Source organism: Halichoeres trimaculatus, unplaced genomic scaffold (genome assembly GCF_033239565.1).
Source record: "Halichoeres trimaculatus isolate MK-OKI-2021-1 unplaced genomic scaffold, fHalTri1.1 fHalTri1_scaffold_1, whole genome shotgun sequence".
Classification (NCBI taxonomy): domain Eukaryota; kingdom Metazoa; phylum Chordata; class Actinopteri; order Labriformes; family Labridae; genus Halichoeres; species Halichoeres trimaculatus.
Window position 1 is genome coordinate 25,394,172 of NW_027437179.1, and position 18,302 is coordinate 25,412,473.

At 40.0% G+C, this 18,302-nt stretch overlaps 2 protein-coding genes across 2 annotated transcripts; both read right to left on the reverse strand.

Annotated features, from left to right (window-relative positions):
• Positions 1–568: 568 nt before the first annotated feature.
• Positions 569–7,179, reverse strand: LOC141796103 (tripartite motif-containing protein 16-like). The gene is made up of 6 exons (XM_074677027.1): positions 6,913–7,179; positions 4,539–4,634; positions 4,215–4,445; positions 3,957–4,125; positions 1,849–1,917; positions 569–1,759 (listed from the first exon to the last, which is right to left on the reverse strand). The coding sequence occupies exons 1-6, from the start codon at positions 7,102–7,104 to the stop codon at positions 1,227–1,229; spliced, it is 1,290 nt and encodes a 429-aa protein (XP_074533128.1). The 5' UTR covers positions 7,105–7,179; the 3' UTR covers positions 569–1,226.
• Positions 7,180–8,432: 1,253 nt separating this feature from the next.
• strip1 (striatin interacting protein 1) lies at positions 8,433–17,806 on the reverse strand. The gene is made up of 20 exons (XM_074677194.1): positions 17,655–17,806; positions 16,575–16,644; positions 16,390–16,464; positions 16,163–16,297; positions 15,926–16,046; positions 15,652–15,827; positions 15,430–15,557; positions 15,157–15,339; positions 14,673–14,893; positions 14,508–14,573; positions 14,349–14,412; positions 14,177–14,248; positions 13,733–13,807; positions 12,406–12,503; positions 11,636–11,762; positions 11,407–11,507; positions 11,247–11,313; positions 11,033–11,137; positions 10,758–10,962; positions 8,433–9,742 (listed from the first exon to the last, which is right to left on the reverse strand). Exons 1-20 carry the CDS (start codon positions 17,763–17,765, stop codon positions 9,495–9,497), a joined length of 2,448 nt encoding a protein of 815 aa, XP_074533295.1. The 5' UTR covers positions 17,766–17,806; the 3' UTR covers positions 8,433–9,494.
• Between the last annotated feature and the right edge of the window lie 496 nt (positions 17,807–18,302).

Sequence of the window (18,302 nt, forward strand, 5' to 3'; positions counted from 1 at the left end):
GTGTTGAGAAGAATTTCATTGAGATCCAGACATATAGATTTAATATGATAGAAACATTAGAAAGTACTGTGTATCTTCTTTATGAGAATAATTTCTGTTAAGATAATTAAAAATGTACAATAAGTAAGAAAACATAAGAAATACAATTCATCCTTTCCTTCAGTTCAGAGTAATTTTACAAAATGTGGACAGAGATCTAATATAAGCAACTACATTCGCAAAATTGGCACAATGATGAGGATGATTGTGAGTTTTCACTTTACACCACCAAATGAGGAAAATAAATGCATGGCCCTGTGTGAGAAGTAGGGATGGGAATTAGGTACTTTTTTTATTAACAGAAGGAATTCTGTCTGAAGTACCAAAAACAAAACAAAAGGCAACATCGCCAAGTCATACACAAGATGTGTACAGCATTACACACAGTACATTACAAAAGCATCAAAGCAACAACCCAGTGCTAAACCACACAAAAAAACTCTACACACAGAGGACAAAGTCACACAAATAGTGTTTGATGACAAAAGTAAAAGCTCCATCCATAAAACAGTGACAGAGTGCTGCGGTAAAATACATAAAGCCAACAGCTTTAAATGACATATGAAAAGATACTATACTATATATACTCCATAAAAGCGGTAAAGTTTAACACCCATGCCTCATTCAAGAGATTTAGACTTTTCCTGGCCTCCAGCCCAAACAAACAACAAACTGAATAATTTAATGCTACTATCTGAAACATGTTGGAAAAAAATGCAATACTCTCTATTTGCTGCTGGAGTGGAACAGATAACCATTGTTCAAGCTCCAATTTTTCTTCCTCATCCCATTGTCCTCTTTTTTTATCCAGCACAGCTGAGGGAAGTTTAAGGAAGAAAAATGCAGATGCCACAGCAGTGCAACCAACTGAGTTAACAATGTAGGCCAAGTAACAATGACGGAATATAAGGTTTTATGATTTTTTTTTTTTTTTTTGGGGGGGGGGCTGCATATATCTCACACATAAAAGTGTTAAAACAGGGTTCTCTTCAAAAAGGCCCCAGTTCCTGTTGAAAAAGTACTCCAGTGTGTGCCAGAGAGGGCACTATCTGCTCCTCTTTGTACCTGATAGCACTAAAGAGGGCTGGGGGAGGGAGACCAGAAAGACAAATGAGAGGTAGAGAGACTTGAGCTGCAAGTAACAGTATTCCAAAAATAATCTCTGAGATGGTTTACAGTAAATGTCATCACAAATCACAAATCCTGATGCAGCAACCCTCACTGAGCCAGAAGCCTGGGTACAGAGGCTCTGTGAATTGAGCTTCCATCTTGTACAGAAACTTCATTGTGTCTGACACCTCGTAGAAGGACACAGTCCCCTCTCTGAACTTCAAATAAACTCCGATCTTCTTTTGAGTGGGTGGTGTTGTGAGCTGGATGCTGTCGCCTCTGTGGCTAACAGAGTAGTGTGTGGAACGATCAAGACTCCAGGACTTAGCATTTGCCCCAAAAGCTGACGGCGTCATGCGTGATTTCCTGTCTATTCCTTTGTATGCCAGAGCAATCTCCACCTTGTCTCCTCTTATCTCTACCTCGTAGTAGCAGCGCTCGGCGTGCAGGCCCTCCCTGCACAGCACCTGCTTGCGGTGGAGAAACTGCTCTGAGTCACGATAAACTGAAGTATTAACTGTCTGTGGGCTCAGCCTGACCACTTTGTCTCCAGTGGAAATTTCCAGGTCCCTGTGAGCTGTTCGATGGTCCAAGCTCAGGCTACAGGCATCTGTAAGGAGGTAGAAAGAAGTGTTTTTTAGAATCATTACTTTCTAAATCAAGGACCAATTTGTGAGAGTACCAAAAAGATGGACTTACACTGCAGAAACTCTGCCCTGGTGTTAGGTTCAAGGTTCAGATCAGACACCGTGTTAACTTCAGGAAGACCTATGAAAAGTGTCAGAGTGCCACAGCTGAAAATCAACAAGCTATACCATCTGCAAGCTCAGAACACAGGCATATTCATAAATATGTAGAATATATCAGAAAGAGCATTAGCTTTAATGCTGCAAAATGCACAAATGTCAACCAAAAGTTTTGTCAGGTGATGCTTGAAAGTGGCGAAAACAAATGTCTTTGACCAAATGGTCATGGTTTGTCTGAATTGATAATTAAGCATCAACTTTTTTAATCATGACACTTAAGAGGACAACACCAGCAGTAAGGGCCTATTTCCACTAAGAGCAGCTTTTTGTTGTTGTTTTTCTGCTGCTTCATTTTTCTGGACATGCAAATGTGATGAAATCATGATGTCAGTGGTGCTACTGTTGCAGTATTAGAAAAATGAATTAACTCATTATCTCATTAACTTAATTATATAATCCGGAGGGGAAAATTGTTTCTCAGCAGCAGGCATCAGCACACAAGAACATAACACATAAATCATACAGGCATTACACATCCGGAAAATCCAGAAAATCCAGAAAATGTGGAAAATCCTGGAAAATCCTGAACTCAAGTGGAAAGGGGGCGGTACTTAAACCACAAAATGCCAAAGACCAAGACCAAGCAAAACCCATAAAGTGCATTCAGTCATCAAAGTGCTGTGCATCAGATAAATAAACAGTAAGAACAGCAAAAACATATAAGATAAAGCAAATAAAAAGACATTCAATAAAGAGACAATAAATAGTCAGTGATTAAAATCAATTCTATCCACAAGACGCATGAGAGAGAGACACAAGAAAAGAAAACCTGGTCATGCCAATGAATTAAGGTTTTCAATAGAAACTGGAATAAAAGAAGTTCTGGCTCGCCTAGTTTTGGGTCTGGGCATTCTGTAACGTGGATGGGAAGTTACTGAAACAATCCCCGTGAGCCAGTTTGTTTCTCACTAACCAATCAAAATCAACCTGGGGTGTAACTTCTGATCTCAACTTTGTCAACGACGGTGGTGAAGACCAAAGGAGAAACTAGCCATGCCCCTCTTACAAGGTGCAATCTCCAGAGCTGCAGCAGCTTGGTTTCTATCATTTTGTTTCACCTTTTCTCTGTAAACTTCCTGTTGCACAAAATCATTCATGGTACAACAAAGCATTTTGAAACAGACTTAACAGCCTCCTTTAAGGTAAATCAAAGTACCATAGGACAACTCTCACTAACACAGGAACAATAAGCATCAGCACGGAGCACTTTGCAGGTTACCGCCGGCTTCAAAGGTGTCACAAATGGACACAGGCCCTCATGAATACTCAGGGAGATTTTACCTTTAGCTAAAAAAAGCACCCATCAGCTTTTGTTGTCTTAAAAACATATCTACAACAATGCTGAAAGGCCAAAAGGCTTATGAAATGCTGCTTTGACCCACTATACATTGTTCAGACTGCAGTAGAGTACACTGGTATTTGCACGAGATCAGATCTCTGTGTCCATTCCTTCAGCCTTCTTGCTCAACTTGTTATTGTAACTCTGTATGTGTCTGTAACTTTAAACACGTATGGTTAGAGCATTACAAATAAAAAACAGAAATCCACCCTGCCGTTATTAGTAAATAACACTTAAAGCCTTATGTGCATCAAAACGGAAAAGGTAGTGGAGTAAACTGCTGGTGTTCTAGGTAGGATTTGAGTGGTCTAAGTTTCATTAGAGGTGATATGGTTGGCTTGGATTCCCAAAAATTGCGCTATATTGTTTTTTGCGATTCAGACTTTTCTAAATCAATCTGGATAGACTTTGGTTAATGTATTTTGGCTGGGAGTCTAAAAAAGCTTTAGCTGTAAATTCATTATGAGGTCTTCAAAGCTCAATACAATCTATAACCAACATGATTCAGAAAATGAGCTGCACCAAAGTTCTTTTGATTTATTGATTTCACATCTACGCCATATTTAGTCCTCTTTGTAAAACTCTGCAGAATCTAAACCTCCTCTTCCATCAAATTAAAAAGAAAACTATAAGTGGTGTTAGACTTCTTCAAAGATGCATACCTGTTTGAGAGATTGAAGCAAATTCTTTTCTACAAAATTCATTCAGTTTACTCCCGAGTTGTTTGACCGCTCTTTTAGTTATCCCAAATGAGTGGAGGGGATCTCCTGTAACTCCTTGAAAAGCATGGAGATGGTCTTCATTACAGAGGCGTGCCAAGGAGGGCCATCTCTACACAGAGAATAATGACACAAAGAAATGAAGATAACATGACACAGATTCAGATTAAGTAGTGATACTGTACGATGCGATCCCGGTACCTGCAAGAAATTGGCATCATCAGTCTGGGCCAGACAATTTAGCTCAGCATTCCTCTCCTTCATTTCCTTCATCCTCCTCCTCAGAGTTAGTAAGGAGGTCTGAACTTCAGATGCTGCCGCCTCCTCCTGAGCTTCAATCCTCTCCCTCACCGTTTGATAGTGTCTCTGGAGAGAGTCGATAACACCGGCCAATACGCACTCACAGTAGTCCTTCGTTATGTTTGCCTCCTTCTGTTATACACACATGCACACAGTCACTTTTAAATCTCACATACTGGACGTTTGTGTTTGCTCTGTAGGGTAACTGTAAGACAATTTGCTCACCTTAATCAGTTCGAGTGCCTTCTCCATGTCTCTCTCTTCTTTTTCTTGTTTCTGGAGGATCTCTTGGGTCTTTTCTTGTATGCATCTTAGTTCGGCCTACAGATTGAGTTGGATAGAAACACACACTTTAAATAGGTTGTTGAAGATCTGCTAGTTGGGGTTGATTTTCGTGCATCCCCACATCAAACAACACCCAGCTGGTTGTAGACTCACTATAACACCCCTGCAAGAAGGTGCAGCTGCGGTTTGCTGGTTGGTACATGCAGGTTTTCTGAGAAAACTAGAGTGGGAACTAAGAGAAAGTGAGTTTTAAGACATTAGTATGAAGCTTCCCTTGAAGACAACTCTAAGAAATTTTTGTACCAGACCTTTCAAAGAGGCAAACTTAGCCCAACATTTCATGTATAACATATTACAGTGATTTTTCGTCCTTGTGACCATACTTACTGACTTTGTGATGCAGTAAGTCCTGTAAGTTAATGAGGGCTGCCCCACTACCAAACTTTAAAGTACATGAAGGATCTTAAACCAACTTCCTGAGACCTTTATGCCCCTTTTCTGTGACTGGAAATATCTGCAACTGGTGGCATTATGCAATAACACATAAATAAAAAATGAAAAAAAAAAAAAAAAAAAAACAGAAAAAACAAACTGGAGAGTGAACGAGATTGTGAACAAGAAACAGGATGATACTTCAAAAACAAAAGACTGCCTGTATAAACATATAAAACATCTCTACATATATCTACATAAACAGAATTATTAATATTGTATATTTTTCGTGTTTTTATATTCTTTCAATTTTGTGTTTAAACTGTTTTGACAAGAAAATAGTGTAATGATAATTTTTTATATTATTCATTCATTTTCTGACATACACAGCACAGCACACAACACAACACTCAACATATGTACATATATACAGTATTATTTACAATACACATAACGAAGCAGAGAGACAAACCCACCGAAATATAAAATAATGTCCTTCATATTTAAGTGGACGTTGATTCCAAATTGATCTGTCATAAACCTTTTCACCTCTACACCAAATGCCGTTTGCACAGAACTCTGCAGTACTTGCACTACTCTCCATTCCATTTGCACTCACTGCTGTAAATATTTCCGCTTCCAGTTGACAGTGTTGGAACCTTTTTATTGACAATGTCCATGTTTATTTTTATTTACTTTATACTGTTGTTTATATATTTATATATATATATATATATATATATATATATATATATATATATATATATATATATATATATATATATATATATATATATATATATATATATATATATATTTACTTGTACAGTGTGTTTTTATATTTCTATATTTATATAGTGTATTGTGGGCTTATACCGGGACCGGGGAAACTAATTTCATTTCACCTCATGTCTTTCATGTGTGAAATGACAATAAAGCTCCTTGAATCCTTGAATCTATCCAGAGCAGCTTTACACAAGGGCATTCATAAAACAGGTGAATCACAGTTTCGGGCTCAGATTTACAAAACACACACATTTCATCTACATCTCTGAATCTGGAGAGTACTTTTTTAACTGGATAAATCCTGTGTACAATTTTAAAGGATACTTCTCTTATCTTGTTGGTGACACAATATCTTTTATTTATAATCCACACCAATTTCCAATTGATATTTTGAACTTTTGCTTCCCAAAAAGCCTTAGCAGAAGGAATTGATTTTTCCTGACAGAGATTTTTAACATGATAACTATTACACTTCTTCCTCGTGAGGGTCAAAGCTCCTAACGTTGGTGCAAGTAAAGACTGAATGATACTATCTAGGGAATCACATCCTGCAACCAGTCTCAAAATCCCAGACGGTATTGCATCAAAAGACAACAGCAAATTCCTTATTAGTGACTGGAATTCCATGTTTTCTTCAGAATTCTGTATAGGACAATAAATGTCCATTTTTGTCCAGCAATTGTGTCACCATCAAGATACAATAAATATTCCTCAATGCAGCTGAAGTGAGCTATATGACGTCATGCAGGTTACAGGAGAGGTAGCCAAGTACTCCCTCACCCGAGGTTCCCCCGAACGTCGAGGTAGAACAGTGGCAATTTGTGGGAAACACTCTGAAAACTTGAGGACGAGGACCTTCATTTGTATAAAGGTAAACAAGTTCATCATATCACCCGATAGAAAAATTGGATTCATGAATCTAACCCAAGCGATGCTGCAACTACACCGAATTAACGTGTGATCAAATTACAAATGTTTTCAAACTCGTTCACTGGTTACCTGATTGTAGTAACTTTTTTTAGCGCTCTATGAACAGGTTACACTTGGCTCACAGTCTCACTGCTGTCTGGGTTGGTGTTCATGTTTTTGTTTTTACCTCTTTGATCCTCCTTTCCTCCTTCACCAGACCGATGTTGTGCCCACTGTGCGTAGCTGTAGTACACTCCGCACACACGACCTGCTCGTCAGTGCAGCAGTAGTAGACCAGAGGCTTGTTGTGCCTCCAGCACAGGGCGTCTCTCGATTCCTCGGTGTTTGCAGAGCTCCGGGGTCTCTTTGGGGCCTGCATTTTGGATGCTGTAGTTGTGTCCTTCAAGTCTCTTCAGATATCTGAAATAGGCGGGATCCCTGAAGTTAAGTTTCACTTCTCATCACAGGGCTCTAATGTGTTTGATTTCCTGGTCTAAAAGCTGAGATGGGTGTTGCTGGCTCTGGGTGTCACTATTAGATGCCATAACAGTAGTAGACTAAAGAGACGAATCTAGTTCAAACCCCTCAACTGGAACCACGTTTATTGTGTTTGTTTTTTGAACCAGTATTTAAAAGATTTTGAAATATGTTGAGCTGTTAGTGCTTTTTATTATCAAAACTCAGGTTTATGCATATGAAAAGTTTTTCTCGACATTATCCTCTTTAGACAAATGGAGTCCCTTTGAAAAATACACATAGTCACCCTGCATAAAAAGGCTAACTTTTGTGAACTCTTCAACTTTATTGGTAGATTTAACCTCATTGTCAGTGCTTTAGCATCAGTCCAAACATTTTTCTTCCATCAAATCATGGTGATCTTAATCATAACATTTACCCAAACAAAGTGTAAAATGTTCTGCAAGTTTAGACTTCCGTAGGTTCTTCTTTTCCCAGCAGTTGTGGAACAACTTCACAAATGTTCTTATAGAAGACAACACTGTGTTCTTCAGATTACATGGTAGTTCATTTACGTATATTAATTTGACAATCAAGTTTTACTGACTGCTGATTTCCAGCTAGTCAGTAGGAGTCTTTTTCATACCCAGAGGTCTGTGTAGGCAGAGATTATATTTTCCTTCTTTTTGGGACAATATTACAGCAACAGCCCTATAAGTTTGTGGTGTCCCCCAGGGCTCCTTTTTTGGGCCCTTTTTCATTTCCTTGTATGCAGCTACTGGGGTGTCAGTAAAAATAATACTAACTGAATTTTATTAAAACGAAAACTGGACTTAGTGCATTTAGAAAACCTGAAACCTTGGAGGTTTCTTGGTTAAGCCAGCCTTCTCCCAAAACATTGTGAGAAAGCAACACACATGGTTATGACTCCTCGGTTGGATTATTGTAAATCATGTATCCTCGCCTTGATCAGTTATTTTTAGTTGCCTGCAGCTGGCTCAGTATGCCAATATATATCTTCTGACTTGAGAAGAGAAATATTCCGTCAGACAATTAACCTCCTGTCAGTTTCAAGATCCAGTTAAAGATTTTCATATTTGTTTCTATACTTTCACATGAGCTGTCAGCTGTCACACCTGTCTGAGTTGCCATGCCGACATAGACGCCTATAGAGTTTTATTTGGTTTTCTCAGGTGGTATTCTATTCATTTCCAGTTTTTCTTCTAAAATAAAGGCAAAATGGTCTCATCAAAGAAAATAAATGAATACCACACTGATTTTATTACAGCATTTAAATCACTGTAAAACACAGAAAATGCATGATAAATAAGTATTACAATTTACATGTTTTCGCAACACATCAACCTCTTTCATAAAACACAAAGCTGAAGAATAGAAAAAGACAGAGGTAAAATGATTCTGTAAATAAAAGAAGTTGTTCCCTCGGTTCAGTCGAAGGTGAGTGAAGCTCAGACAACAGATCTCAAACCAGAGATTAAAATTTTTCTTTCTTTCAAACAATCTGAAAAATTAGAAGAAAATGTGCATCCAGTTTTCAACACAACAAGGGAGATTAAGATACATGGAGTTTCTTGTTGATTAAAAAAAGGTGTAATTTCTATGTCCACTCACCCTGATGCCTTCATGGTCCCAGAGCAAAGGTGTGTAGGCAGCACTCAGAGAAATTCAGAACGCAAATAAAACACAGGTCATGTGTGAGTAAACTGAAGATGAGTCAGGTAAACGAAGTGTAACCCCATAAGGTGACAACTTTTGAAAGGTAATGCATTATTTATTTATACATACAGGATTCATGACTAAAAACCACCTTTCCTCTCATCTCTATGATGTGACCCAGAGGATGTACCAGGAATGTCGTAGCTGTTAACACAATAAATGTGCCAACACTGACCTCAACACAGCGCTCTCAGTCTAAGCAGTTCATCTAAACCATTTATTTCCATGAAAAGTCTTTAAAACTAAGAACAAGTGTCATGTAGTGCTTAAAGATCAAACATACTACCTTCTGTAGCAGGTAAGAGGCACATAGAGCTTAGAGGGTAGTGCAAGGCCGAGCTCAGGTCCACAAGGGGAAAAGATTTAGATCTAAAATAATTTTTGATAAAAACTGTGGCATTATTAATGAAAAGGACTCAGTTCATTTATTTGAGTGTTGGTTTAAGTGTAAAATGTAATGATTTGAGGTCTACGCCTGGTCGGTGATTGAGTCTCTATGGAAAACGAAACATAATGCTGTGACCCCAGAGAGAGCACAAATAGCTGTTTGTGATTCAGATGCTCAATCTTTGGTTCTCACTGTAACAGCTCTTCCCAGGAAATCGGTTTGGAGAAGACCTCCCGCTCCAGCCAGAGGTCATAGTTCATTTGGAAGTCCTCTGGCAGGTCCACCCGCTGTCCCAAAACGCTTTGCAGGCAGTTATCCACAGGCAGGAAGTCCGGGTTGCTGTGGTTTTTGTCATATCGGCGACTGTTGAAGCGCTCAATGTTGGCGCGCAGAGCACACTCCTCAGCCTGGAAGTCCCAGGGACGAGCATCCAGATCTGCCCCAGGGAACAGACAGCAGTGAGTTTGACGTGCATGTGATTCTTGGACCATCAGGCAAACCTTTGGGCCTGGGCTGGTTTATAATCAGTTTTTTGTTTTGCTTCACTTCAACGTCTAGAAATGACCTTTTATTATTACATGTTAATAAGATTTGTTCTGGGGCACCAAGTTTTCAGTAGGTCTCGCCCCCTCTACAACAAACTAACAGCTGGCAGTCATGCTCTTTGTGGCAGTCACCAGCTCTACTCCACCACTTTCCTTACACATCACAGGTCCTGTCTCCCTTCAGATGTTTGATCCAAGAAAGGCCAAACACTTTTATTCCACTCATCTTTTTATGTCACCTCTGGTTAAAACCAAATACAAACTGGACAGGGCGTGGTCACACTGGCCATTGGAACCGTGCCATACTCAAGCACGTTTACCCCCCCCCCACAGTGCTGTTTTCCCCGCTGGAGAATACACACAGCATCTACTTACATGAAGCGCAATCTCATCAGAGTCAGCACAATGAGACAGAGAGAGCACTGCTACAACTTAAGAGACTTTTTGGCTCATGTAAAGTTGTTTTGGTTCGACACAGCTCCTAACAACCCCGTGATTGTTTAAATGTGTCATGGATTATGCATCATTTCCACGTGCTTGTACAGTACAACTCCTCCCACTGAGTGTCACACACTGTATGGTACAAACTTATTTCTCCCTCACAGGGATGTCGTGCAATTTGATTGTTAACTGCTCAATAACTTTTTTTTTATATATGCTCATAGCTTTGCTCTTTGAACGCATTATTTTCCATCTCTCAATGCTTTTTTACATAGCTTATTTTGAAAATTCTTTTGCACTCTGAACTCTGTTATTCTTGATTTATTGTGTAAAAAAACAACACCAATGCCCTAGTTTTAGTTCTGATTGACTAATTTATCATTACTATAATGCTGCTTTCACTAGTGAGTAGATACATCCTTGTGTCTCAGTCTGAGATGATGGATCACGTGTGTCTCCACTCACCGTTTCCGTAGGCCCAGTCATCATTCAAACGATGGCGGACCTTCTGATAGATGGCCGACATGGTCTTCATGTTGCTCTTCCTCCACTGGCGCCCAAGGTATTTGGTCTGAACTTTGAGGAGCTTGAGGACATAAAGCTGCATCATGGCCTGCTTAACCTTTAGCGCCCTCTTCAGGATGGGGGCAGACTTGAACACCACAAGCATCTGGGAGGAGAAAAAAATTGTTAGAACCTCAGAGGATACTTTTTGTAAATGCTATTTAAGAAGTTCTCACCATTGTTCTGGAGTGTTTCCACTTGGTTAGTTTGTTGAGGATCCTGAGCAGGTTAATACAGGAAAACAGATTCCGCCAGCAGAACTGATTGTTGTCTCCAGCTTCCTGTAAAAAAAAATCCACTTTTTAAAATCTACCACCGTATACGCATTACATTAATCATCAAACCAACACACGCCTTTATCAGAAAACAGTGAAACAACAGAAAACTTACCAAACTCTCTGCAGTTAACTCTGGGAGCTCATGCACCACACAGTAAGGAAAGTCCAACACTGAAATGCTGTCAAGTGAAAAAAAAAAACACTCACCTACATTTTTTATGAAAAGAAGAAGAAGTCATGATTTTTGTAAGTCAAAGAGAGCCTGAAAGTACCTGTTTTTAGCTGTGATGTAAGACATGATGTTCTGGTTGAAGAACTTCAGGATGAGAGGGATGCAGTTGGCAAACACCAGATGCTGAGCCATGTACTCAAACTACAAGACACAAGTTGAATTGAAAGACCAGTTTGAGGCAAACAGTTGGTGTACTTGTCTCTATTATTCAGAAACATATATGCCACAGTTGTGTGTTTCTCTGAACCGGGACTTTACGAGAGTAGTACCTGGTAGATGTGGTTGAGTTTGAAGTGTTTGAGCAGCAGCAGCAGGATGGCAGAGATTGCCTTCACAATGATCTCTTTGTGCCGGTTCACGTCGACACCAAGTTTCATGCTTTGCAGCACTGTGGTCCTGCAGAGTCAGACAACAATCACCTGATTAAATGTGCTCTAAACCGTTTCAGCTGGTTATGAAACAGTCTTATTTAATACTGATGCTTTCACATGACACCCAAGAGCAACTGCACCATCAGCTTAGAGTGATTATATTGCATACCCTGAGATCTGATGATTGTTGGCACTGCCAGTGGGTTCAGTAAAGCGCTTTAGAGCATGTAGATTAAAGAGAGTAAGGCTTCCCTCTTTTCACTTAAAAAGTTTCTCTGTGTGCAGCTCAGTAACCAGACAATGACAGCAGAGGAAAACTGTCTTTGGAGAATACCAGGCACACATAGATCAGGATCTGCAAGGCAGTCAGAAAGCTCTGTCCCCAGTGATCACCAAATTGATGCAAAATGAGATCCATCCAATAATGACCTGAAATTTTCAGTCCTTTCTGGGTTGCTTATAAAGCTCATTTCTAGTGTGCTTAGGGTAAGATCCAGCATGCCAATCAAACTCTTTGCTGGGGCATTTTCAGCCTAACAAAGAGGTTTTACACAATCAAAGCAAACCTCTATAACAAATGCTTTCAAAGTCCAGATATCTCCTTTCACAGAGCATAAAACTGCACTGGAGAAGGATCTGCCTTTTAGAGGCTCTTTAGCAACACTTACGGCATCTCCTCTGGCAGCACGTCTGCAAGGATGTTGATGGAGTCTGTCTTGGCTTTGGAAGTGGGAGCAGCTGCGAGGAGGATCTTCAGCAGAGCGATCTGACATTTCACAACACGACAAAGTTAGTTACCGAACACTCTGAACTAAAGTTTCTGTCTGCTTTTACGAAAACAATACGCTGTGAGGGTGCTCTTCATGAAAGCTCAGTGTTACTGGTGTGTCAGCATGCTTCTGTTCACACTGTGTGTTGTATATGTACTTCCTTTTGAATGGTTGGCTACACCCTGGAGATCTTGTCAGGGATACAGAAAGTTTTCAAACTCCTCAATCTCAGACAGCCAAACAGTGAATATGAACACAGGTTCAGCTATTCAATATTTTAAGGGCTTAAAGTGATACTCCGGGATAGAACAAGTTGGGTCCTATCACAAGGTTTAGGGCAGAAATTACCCCTACAGCAGTGTTTTTGTGCAGCAGAAGCCCAGGGCGCATGCACCAAAGACCCCCTCCCTGCTCCTCTGCGGGTTTCCTCTGCACTCAGACGGGGCTATATTTTACTTGACCAAAAACACAAATAAACAGACTCCCACCAAAAAAATCTGATATCGGTCTGCATTCACACTTTATTCAGAGAATTTTCAGCACGTTACTTTCACACAGAAACACGCTAACTAAGGCTCTAGTTCTCATCGTGTCGTACAGCTGCGCTACCTCCGCTGCAGAGCCATAGCTGGCTACGAGACGCTCGCCGCTTAGTGTATCAGTCCGGCGTGCCAGATATAAACAAACGCAGGTAGTCTGCCAGGACGAAGAGACACGATGAGAACTAGAGCCTTATTAAGCAGTGTTTTTGTGTGAACGTAACGTGCTGAAAATTCTCTAAATAAAGCGTGAATTCAGACCGATAAGACTTTTTCGGTGGAAGTCCGTTTATTTGTGTTTTTGGTCAAGTAAAAATTGGCCCCGTCTGAGTGCAGAGTAAACCAGCAGAGGAGCAGGGAGGGGGTCTTTCGTGCGTGCGCCCTGGGCTTCTGCTGCACAAAAACACTGCTGTAGGGGTAATTTCTGCCCTAAACCTTGTGATAGGACCCAACTTGTTCCATCCCGGAGTATCACTTTAAAATAAAATACCAATTTTTACTGATGGACTATTTGTATTAACCTGCCAAATGTTAGGATTACACAGATTCTCTGATTCTTACTCCAGTTCATTTGAGACACTGCCACATTTAATATAATTTACTCTTTCCTTTCATGTTCTAAGTTTACAAAAAAAAATCATCATGTCAAGATTTGACACACAGTACCAAAGTGTAACAACACTAACCATATATTGAGGCAAACTGGGCAGGATTCCCTGATAAAGCAGCTCAGTGGAGGACATCTCCACCTCCTCTTCACCCTGATGACAAGGAAGTAACACGACTCAAATTAAACAAAAAAGATGCAACATTAAGCCACCATGATTAAAACTACAGGCCTGCTGTGCGAGAGCACCACAGCAATTAAATACCACTAACAGCAAACAGAATAAAACTTTTCCTCTTATCTGAGTGGTGTATTAATTAATTTTACAGACATCATAAAGGACCCTGGTTATTTCATTGTGCCAGCTTATCCCCATAATATGACATTTATAATAATACAATTTATAATGTACTGAAGAAGCTGCAGCCTGTCTGCTCATCAGAAAGACTTAATTTCCAGATTAAACAGTGACTCTTTGCAGACTGTGAGATCTGTAAACACAAATGGCCTCTCTCCCACTCACCCCAGACAGAGGGGTTTTCTGAAACTCCTCCTCCTTTGCAATCTGTATCTCAGCTATGGAGATGTACTTGTGCTGAAAAAGAGGAAAACTTCATATAACAACTGGTGACCAGAAAAACTACAATGTTCATTTTGAAAGAGCAGCTTGATTTTTAAAGGGGGGCATGGAATACCTGCTTCAGTGTCTTTATGCTCTCATGAATTGGTCGGGGCAAGCCGACAACAGTATCTGTATCACTACAACACACACAAGCAACAACAACATTATTGTAATGCACTGCATTATAATGATCAAATTATTTTTTATGTAATTATACAAGAGAGAAACTTACTTTCCAAGTGTGTAACCGATAAATTTACTCCTGCTTGATTCCAAGAAATTCTCAATATCCTTTTCCCTATTTCAGCAAAAACATAATCACCATAAGAGCATATTATTTTTCATATCCAAAGTCGACACCTAGTCTGTACTATTTTCATGTCAGGTTAACCATTACCTGACTTTAGGAGCCCACGGCAGACCTTTGGGGAAGGACACTCTCTCTGACGGAGGGTGAGGAATAGGCGGAGGCATCACCTCATCCCTCTCCAAGGGGAACGTCTCTGTCTCTATGGAGTTGTCGTTGTCATCATTGTCATCCTCATCTTCACGTGAATCATCCGCTTTGTAGGGATCCTTCTCGTTGAATGCATCCAGGTTGTCCTGTTTGATCAAAGCCTGTGAGAGAAAACAGGATACAGTGTGGAGCTTATCAGTGGAGGAGAGATGTGGGTTGACGGCATACAACATATAGTATTGTGTCAGTTTTCATTAGTTTTATCTAGATTTCCTATTAATTGTATATAACACTAAATCAAATGTCATCATTGTGCAGCAGAGACAGACGGGAGTCAAACTGTAGTCGAGGCAATGATGCATATTTTAACCATGGTGAGCCTGAACCAACATCTTCTTCTTTTCAAAGCAGCACTTATATCTACCTTGTGTTCTCGGCGTGCCCGTTTCTGCTGCTGCTCTATGAGGTCAGACGCAGACGCTGGAGGAGAAGCAGCTCTCATGCTGCGTATGACTCGGATGCTGTCCTCCGGGAGAGGGGGGAGTCCCAGCTCTCCACGCTTACAAACCTTTATACTTTGGAGCTGCTCAAACCCTCCGAGTGTGAACTGAAACCATGAGAATGGATGTTCACTCAGGTCTCTGAAGTGTGAGATGTGAATTAAGAAATACAAACGAAGAAGATATTTTTCTCTCACCAGTATACTCTTCCACAGCAGCAATAACACTTTCTTCATCGGGAAGTGAGGAGCGTGCCCACTGCAGAACTTTGTGACCATACCGAACAGCATGACAGATATGGGTTCGTTGTTGAAGAGAGGGGAGCCTGGATCAAAAACGGTGGAGAGGACATAAGGATACTTCAAGGCCTTTGCTTTTATTGGTGATGTATGTGCAGATTTTGAAAGTGAAAAATATACCCAGCTCTGCTCTGAAAGTCTCTCTGATTATTTTCCATTCAGGTTTGTCAGCTGGATCGTCTTGCTGTATTGTTTCCACCATCAAGTACATTATATTGAGCAGCACTCTGAGATCGGTGCTGTCAGCAAGGGAGATTGCAGGTTTTCTGACGGCGCTGCTACAGGCGGCACTGTTACTGAAAGGGAAATACATACTCATAACTGGTCTTCCTTTCAAGACAATATTGCGAAATAATGAAGCATTAGTGACCAAAATAGCTTCTGGTGAACATACTCGATCTCCATGTTTAGTAATTCCACCAGAGCAGAGAAGGTGCCCACGTCCAGCAGCAGAAAGATGTTGTATCTCATCCAGTACTGCACCTCAGCCTCAGAGCTGCAATCCGCAAACGTTCCTACAAGCAAAAACAGAAAATATCAATCACTGTGATTAACACTGATCAGTGTATCTTGTGACTAGATTTAATTCTCTTAAATCAGTTATTTCCCAAAGCAGTTCATTTAGACTGACCTTGAGCCATGTAAAGAATGGCTCTGGCAACTTTCAGCCTCTTCTCCCGTCCAATCACCTCCAAGCCATCCAGCAGCCGCATGGCGTGAGCTCTGTGCTCAGCTGCATCAAGCTCTGTCCACTTCTTCTCCGTAACTAAGGTCCAAACAAGAAGAAAAAAAACTCAAAATATTGAAATTTTAATTGGTGAAACATTTGACTAAGCCTTTTAAAGTTTAGCAACATACCATGTGTCCTAAGTTCCACTTCAAAACATTTCCTGTTGAGAGCAAACTCTGGTCCTTCAGTGTAGCTATACAGCTCTGAAGCACAAAAAATAAAACAATTATCTGAACACCCAAAATTCTAAAGGGTTCAGTTTAGTAGAATAAAAAGTATCATTAAATTCCAGTTTGATGATGAAAACTCATACCTGACAGCTCTGCAGCCCACTTGTCTGTGTCAGCATACTCAAATTCCAGGTCTGGAGACTCAGATAGCCCCTGTGCATGAAGCATAACAAATTTTAAACTATGACGAATAAAATGAAAAAGTCACATCCTGTTTGTTAAATCAAAAGTAATATCAATATCTATATGCAAGGCTAAAGGGTGAGTTCAAAGAAAACCCAGCTACAGCAGAATAAAAGTTCTCATTATTGAGACTTATTTCAGGAAAACCTGCCAGAGCTTTCTGATGATAAAGAGAAATCTATTGAATGCATTATTAAGTAACACAATGAAACGGTTTACAACTACTTTGACTTCTAACTTTTGTTGGTGCTTTCATCTGTAGCTCTTCTACCCCAATCATTGTTTAAAAGCCAAACTTAGACTTTCCACCGCCAGACTTCTGAAGTCTACAGGGTTTGTTATCAATCATGAATCAGTTCAGGCCACATAAGGATGTTCCCTCAGAATAAGATTTAGTGCAAAAATTGAAACGTTTTCTCTTAATGTGTCGTTTAGGATCATTTAAAAGGGAACCCCACATGATCTGATTAAAAAATTCACATGCATTTAACACGAACACTTCTGCTGTGTTGCAAGAAAGCACGACTCACTGTCTTTACTACAGTATGAGGACTAAAAAATAAAAATGTACTGTATTTATAGATTACACCACTTAAGTACCATTTTAGTAAATCAGACAAAAGAACCACACAGGAGAATTGAGTTTTCAACAGGTCGCTTCTGGACCTCTGACAGGCAGTTCAGCAGTCTGGCCTGTGAAAGCTAACGTCAGCCGGCTAACTGCTGCTAACCTGCACTGCTGATGGATGTTAAAATGTGACATATTTAATTTAAACAAACACCAAACAAATGTTTTTATTCCAATGAGACGGATCGGGGAGAAGTTTACGTCGCCAACCTGTGTTGGAAATAATAGTTAGGCTACATGGAGACAGCCTCGAAGGGCTGGCTAACGTTAGCTGTGATACAGTAGCAGAAGAAAAGGCCTCGACTGTTCATGAAAATTGATTTACAAAATAATCCAATTCTCGTCTCCTTACCTCTGAATCCTTTCTCGGGTTACGGGTAAATTCCCCCCTGCTTTTGTTAGGTATCATAGCTCTCTGTTTATTGTTTACAGGAAGCCCACCACCATTCCCACCGACATCCATAATTTTTGGGGCACGGCGAAATCACGCGAGATGAGACTAAATCTGCGAGAGTTTGAGTGTCGTGACTGGATTCAGTTCAGTAATTTAAAAGTGCTAAAGCCCACTGCTTAAAAGGGGATTCCGTTTGTTTTCTGTTAATCTCCTCTGTCCGTGTATTTTCACGTGTTTTAATAACCACTCTAATAAAATACAGTGCTTTACAAATGTATAAGCCCACCAGCCGGCGTTTTCTGCTATGCCCATGAAGCAACAGTAAAAACCAAACATTTTTTTTTTCATTTTACTGTAATTGTTGATCCACCTGTATGTGCAAGTCCTTTTCTCAAAATCATGTATTTAATGCTAAAATAGATGTGTTATCTTTAGTGTAATGTTGTAATGTTGTTATCCGTGAATGTACTGTTTTACAAGACAGCCAAAATACTTTTTAGAGAATTATAGCTTTTTGGCTCAAATTTATGAATAAAAACCTGAATTTAGTTTTCCTCTCTCCTCTTGAAAATGGTGAGGCAAAGGAAATCCAGAAAGAATGTGTCA

Bases quoted from the DNA above. Each gene is read 5' to 3' on its own strand.
- LOC141796103 (XM_074677027.1), bottom strand. From the start codon at position 7,104: ATGCAGGCCCCAAAGAGACCCCGGAGCTCTGCAAACACCGAGGAATCG. The intron at 4,126-4,214 runs GTACCGGGATCG...TTCTCTGTGTAG, and splicing joins ATGATGCCAATTTCTTGCAG to AGATGGCCCTCCTTGGCACG. The intron at 1,918-3,956 runs GTATGCATCTTT...CACTTTTCATAG, and splicing joins TGCTTCAATCTCTCAAACAG to GTCTTCCTGAAGTTAACACG.
- strip1 (XM_074677194.1), bottom strand. From the start codon at position 17,765: ATGGATGTCGGTGGGAATGGTGGTGGGCTTCCTGTAAACAATAAACAG. The intron at 14,413-14,507 runs GTAAGTTTCTCT...TGTGTGTTGTAG, and splicing joins ATCGGTTACACACTTGGAAA to TGATACAGATACTGTTGTCG. The intron at 11,508-11,635 runs GTACTACTCTCG...TGTGTCTTGTAG, and splicing joins AACTCAACCACATCTACCAG to TTTGAGTACATGGCTCAGCA.